At 40.3% G+C, this 5,690-nt stretch overlaps 1 protein-coding gene across 1 annotated transcript; it reads right to left on the reverse strand.

Moving 5' to 3' along the window:
• Positions 1-422: 422 nt before the first annotated feature.
• On the reverse strand, positions 423-2,235 carry LOC147624506 (small ribosomal subunit protein uS10z/uS10x-like). The gene is made up of 4 exons (XM_086819526.1): positions 2,073-2,235; positions 1,430-1,554; positions 1,118-1,231; positions 423-704 (listed from the first exon to the last, which is right to left on the reverse strand). Exons 2-4 carry the CDS (start codon positions 1,548-1,550, stop codon positions 562-564), a joined length of 378 nt encoding a protein of 125 aa, XP_086675652.1. The 5' UTR covers positions 1,551-1,554; positions 2,073-2,235; the 3' UTR covers positions 423-561.
• Positions 2,236-5,690: the final 3,455 nt, after the last annotated feature.

The raw sequence follows: 5,690 nt of genomic DNA on the forward strand, positions 1-5,690 counted from the left end.
GCTTTCTCAATGTAAGAGAACCAGAGCGCATAGGCCCAAGGAAACAAGGTTAGAATACAATCAAGGATGGGGCTCATTAACAAGGTTAGAATACAATCAAGGATGGGGCTCATTTAGAGTTGATGTCCAATTATGCCTTACACATTGACTGGTAAATCAATTTTCTAATCAAGACAGTACACACCTTTTGGTGTGCATAAGCAAGTACTTCCGAATTCCCTAAAGAGAGAGAGAGAGAGAGGAGACTAAATACACAATCCTTGCGCTACATAATGTAGACAGACACAAACAAGCACCTTTATATTAGACTCAAACAAAGGAACCATAGATTCAGGCTCAACATGATCCGATGAAGACACTACGGAGCAACTAGAGAAATGAATAAACTAAATCTTCTGAACATGCACACCAAAACATTAACCTCACATAAATCATCCACTGCACATTAAACTAGATAGAATCAAACTTCAAAAAGATTATCCTGCCACAATCAAGTAGCAAGTACTATCTCTCACTGCTACGTATTACTATATCTGGACTTGCTAAAAAAAAAGGCAGACCTCAAACATCTGCAATGGTAACCTCCACTTCCACTCCAGGCTCAATTGTAATGGAAGTGATTTGCTTCACAACCTCAGAAGAACTGTGAAGGTCAATCACCCTCTTGTGTACACGCAATTCAAACCTGTCCCATGTGTTTGTTCCTGCAGAGAAATAAGCCAACATGTAGTGTCAAGTCTTCTGAACAACCCAGATAAGCTCTTAATCATGCAGGTAGAGACAGCAGCAAACATCACAACTAAACAGGTGATGTCAGCATTCCTGCCTACTAAATTACATAAGATGACCAACAGTTAATGACCAAAGATCCAAGAAAGGTTAAAAAATCCAATAGTTTCCAACTTACAAGTTAACACAGTTTTCTAATTTCAAACCATCAAGCTTTATACTTATATTAAAGTAATTGTCCAGGGTTGATGATAATGGGGCAAAGTCACCCATTTTTAATGCTGAATGGGAGATCAGAGGCATTCACCCACTCCTAAGACCTTTTCAGACATAAAACTCTGGCCTTCCTACTAATCCAGATCACAACGAACAAGGTAAGTGGACTCACCTTCTCCACACGGAGACTTGCGGGTGGTGATGTGAAGCACCTTGGTGGGCATTCTCACAGGCCCCTTCACTTTGAGCCTCTTGTCCTTAGCTCCCCGAACCAAATCAGCACAAACTGTAGCGAAGTAAGCATAAAGCAAGTCGCCAGATAAGTCATGTATCCCTGTCGGGGTTTATTTTGAATTGAAGCAAAACTAATACAGGCTTCAAAGTTATCATCAACATATCGAAGTCATAGCAATCCAACAGGACCTGGTTACAAATCATCTAGACACTTTAACAAACAAAAAATCTGGAACACTGGAAAACTGACCTTTCTCTAAATTCTTTACATTCTTAGAAGAGAGGGTGATCCGGATCCTGTGTACAGCTTCCTGAGCTTCCTCGACACCTGCCTTGCCAGGCTTCATTGGAGACATAGTAGCCATCGCCATGTTTCTAAAATCAATAAAATCACAGATTTCACGTTAAGGAGATAGCTTTTTCCAGGATAACACATAAAAGAGACAGGACGTTCTTCAGCTGCTGATACATGTCAAAATAGCTAGAGATGCCCAAAAATCCAGCATACAGGCGTTATGAAACCTAACACAGAAACAACATCTCGAGAATGCACAGAAAACACACCTATGCACAGGGGCCAACAACACGAAAATAAAAGAAACCTAGAAAGCGCGGCTCAGCCGTCTTCAACGATGAAGTCCTCAAGAAAACATATATATCATGAAGCACATGCGCACAGAAACCTTGGAAAGCCCTAGCAATAAAATTTCTGACGAGACCCTGAAATCTTGAAGGAATCCGCGCCAGGCACTTTGGAAAAACCTTAAATTGATGAAGCAGATGCCGCAACACAGAAACCTTGATGAAGCAGATGCCACAACACAAAGATCTAGAAGAAACCTTGGGATACAGATGAATTGAGATCACTGTGTTCGAGAAAGAGAAAGACATACCTGGATGGGTGATGAGGAAAGATCCCCCGAGACAGACACCAGCTCCAGCAGCTGGCCGCTTGCTGAGGGGATGTGGCTCGCGCAGATGTACAGCTTCGAACTCTCAATCGTTGAAAAAAATACTGCCGCAGCCTCGGCAATAAATCTCAGAACTAGGGTTTCCAAAGCTCCTTGCCTTCACACTTGTCCTTCCACTCTTCTTGGGCGCCCGGACACCTCACACATTGCAATGAGAGTCTCAAATTTTTAAGGTTTAGTTATTAATCAAATCAAAGTATGAAGACAGTGCTTGTTTAAAAATGCATTTTTCTATGTTTAAAAATGCATTTTTCTACCACTTGAGCTACACGCCCTTTGGGTTCCACAATGAGGACAAGGGTTCGATACCTAGGGGCTACATGATGAACGGCAACACACACGGCACGCACAAATGCACCCTCCTGAAGATAGTGCTTGTTTAAAAATGCATTTTTCTACCACTTGAGCTACACGCCCGTTGGGTTCCACAATGCGGACAAGGGTTCGATACCTAGGGGCTACATGACGAACGGCACGCACAAATGCACCCTCCTCGAAAAAAAACTGCATTTTTCCCAGAGACACCTGAGATCGCATGAGCCTTTGCCAAGACAGTGAGATTTTTACATCACAATTCTAGGTTGAGATTGTATGAGCCTTTGCCAGGAAGGTGAGATTTTCACATCACATTTCTAGGTTGACTCTAGCCACAGCCCCTCCATCCCTTAAAGCTTAAACATTCCATGGCCCTCAAAAGGCCATTCGTGTCCATGGTCATCACCACTTTTATGGTAAGTGATGGGCTTGGAAGAATCTACGAACATCCCTACATACAAGATTTGAGGACACCCACACATGCACACTCTGATCATATATTAAACATGTCCATTCAATATTGAAATGATGAGTAATTTTTTGTCTCCTCTCAAGGGTAACACACTATAATAAATGTATGGTATCACTCCAAGTGTATAGGAGACTGTTCTTTTATTAGGTCTACTTATATATGTGTTAACAATTACATCAGATATATTTTTTATTAACCTCCCATGTATGAGACTTATAAGAGTGGAGTGATGTTAATTTTCATCTTGCCAAAAAAAACTTAAATGAAATGATCTATACATTTCAAAAATTATTTCTATAAATGTTTACATAGAGTGATATTTTGGATATGCTTATGTAACACTATTATGGATTGAATTAGTAATATTACCTACTAAGGAGAAAGATTTAGCATCTTTTAATATTACCTACTAAATGAGAAAGATTTGGCACCTTTAAATTTTCCCTTAAATGGAATGTAATTTTTACTTGTGAGCAAAGTCTTGATGAGCTATAAAATAATAATGTTTTTTAGAAAATGGAGACCATTAACATTCAAGAAAACAAGATGATTTTTATGAATTTCACACTCAAACATATATATTAAACAAAACACAGCTTCATAGAATAGAAAACATATAAAAAAACATAACAAATTAAAAATCAATGAAAAAAGTTACATTGATAGCATCAAGTTTGACTATTCTTCCTCACTACCTACACCATCACTGGCATCTACAATATCAATTGCATTGCATGATGATGTGTAGTCGATGCATCTTCCTCGGCACTACACAACAACATTTCAAGAGAGATACCATGATTTGATAAGCTTTAGGTCTGCCACCTAGTGCGCATATTTGATACAACTTGTTGAAAATCCCTCTCGTACAACCCACGTAATTTTTTCCTTAAAATAGCTATAGTTGACTTCCTCATATATCATGTCTTTGTAAGAGAAAAGTCATAAATAAGTATATCCACCTCATCGAGTTGAAGGCTCCTTCATGGTTGGCCTTGGTGAGGAAATGGGTTTTAGGATGTCTTCCCACTTTTATCTCTTCAGGGTGGCAGGTTGGGACTTGGGGTTGTCAAAGAGACGTTGCCTCATAAGCCAAGAAAGGGCAAGGTAAGGCACAAGGGATGGAAGCTCCAATGGCATGACAAAGGATCTTTGTAAGCATGTGGACACAACGTAACTTGCCTACCGAGCACTTGCATGAGCTTTGGAGTTCATCGATAAAAGCTTCGACCCAATTTGGTAGTTGGGCCATAAAGTACCTTGGCTAAGATGCTGGTGAGGGACACCCTATTGTGTCTCGGCCCCTAGCCTTTTGTGGTGAGTGTAGAAAGTGAGCACACTAGCTAGGGGCACCTACTCGGGCACTATGATGTCTTCAAATTTAGCCCCATTAGAACATCTTTAGTGATGCTGAACCTTGCCCATGGCTCACTTCTTACTATGGAATTTTGATGCCGTGTGGCTAGGAGGTGTAGGGCTATTTAACAAGATCCTTGGTGTGAGGAGTCTTGTGATGTGACCCATCTAGCATATCGACATTCCCTAAATTGTCCATATATGTGGTAGGAATCAATGTAATGCAAGGGTGAGGGAGATCCCGGCCCCATGGTGATTGGTTTCAGAAAGTCGTGACCTTATCAAGGACGTGAATGAGGGATCTAGGGAGCATGAATTGTCCCTAATGATGAGTGTCAATTTGACAAGTGGATTAGGGAGATCTAAAGGCCATTTTCTAGGTTCCCCACATAATGAATGTGCATATGGCTTACCAGCCATAGTTTCTCCGTGAATGTTCCTTGTGCAAGGGATTAAATCTTTAGTTTGAGTATGTGCACAATCATTGTGTGGGAAGTACGGGGTCATTTGTGAAATGGCTTTTATGGGTTGGTTAGGTTTGGAATGGGATTTTAAACTAAGGCATCATTAGAGTAGGATATCAATGCTAATAAAGATAATTAATGTATGAGTCTAGGCTAATCACAACATTATGACTTGCATTAGTGAGAATGAGCTTCTTACATCAATTTGTAGCCATCCATAAGATAAGACTTCTTTTGGGACCACATGAGGTGTCCACATGTTACATGCCACTATTCACTTTAATGCCACGAACGAACTTGGTTGCCCATTCATTGTTTGCTACCAGCACTTACCGCCACGAGTGCTGGAAAGTTCCAGAATCCATTATTGCTTCGAGCGGGTAAATTAATTCTACTGGGAATAATCGTATTTCCTTCCCACATGGTTCTCACATAAATTCAACCATATATATTTTCCCATATCCTAAATCATAATGGAAATGACATAAACCTATATGGCTTGACATGCACACATACAACACATTTTTTACACTCCCCTTGGTGCCCAAATGGGTCTCATCCCAAGAGAGTAATGTGACACTCTTTGCTCCCACTTGATGGAGACACAATACATCACTTAGCCTACATCATCGGTGGGGCTAGAGGTGATTACGTCAACATGACATAATCATAGACATAGAACATAATCATAGGCATCGTCATATCTAGAAAATGTGTTCTTTTGGAGTATCATCTCAAGAGTTGCTTCTACCATTACATTTGATTATTTATTCTCCTCCAAGGGCCAACATTTCTTCTCAAGGTGGCCTAACTTGCCACATGCATCACATACAAGTTTGGGCTTTTTTCAATGATGACATTAGGCCATTATATGCCCCATTCTTCCACAATGGTTACATTTTGACATTGGACTTGTAAGAAAGAAGTCTCCCT

Source organism: Cibotium barometz, chromosome 25, assembly GCF_041138505.1.
Source record: "Cibotium barometz isolate CiBa-2024 chromosome 25, ASM4113850v1, whole genome shotgun sequence".
Taxonomy (NCBI): Eukaryota; Viridiplantae; Streptophyta; class Polypodiopsida; order Cyatheales; family Cibotiaceae; genus Cibotium; species Cibotium barometz.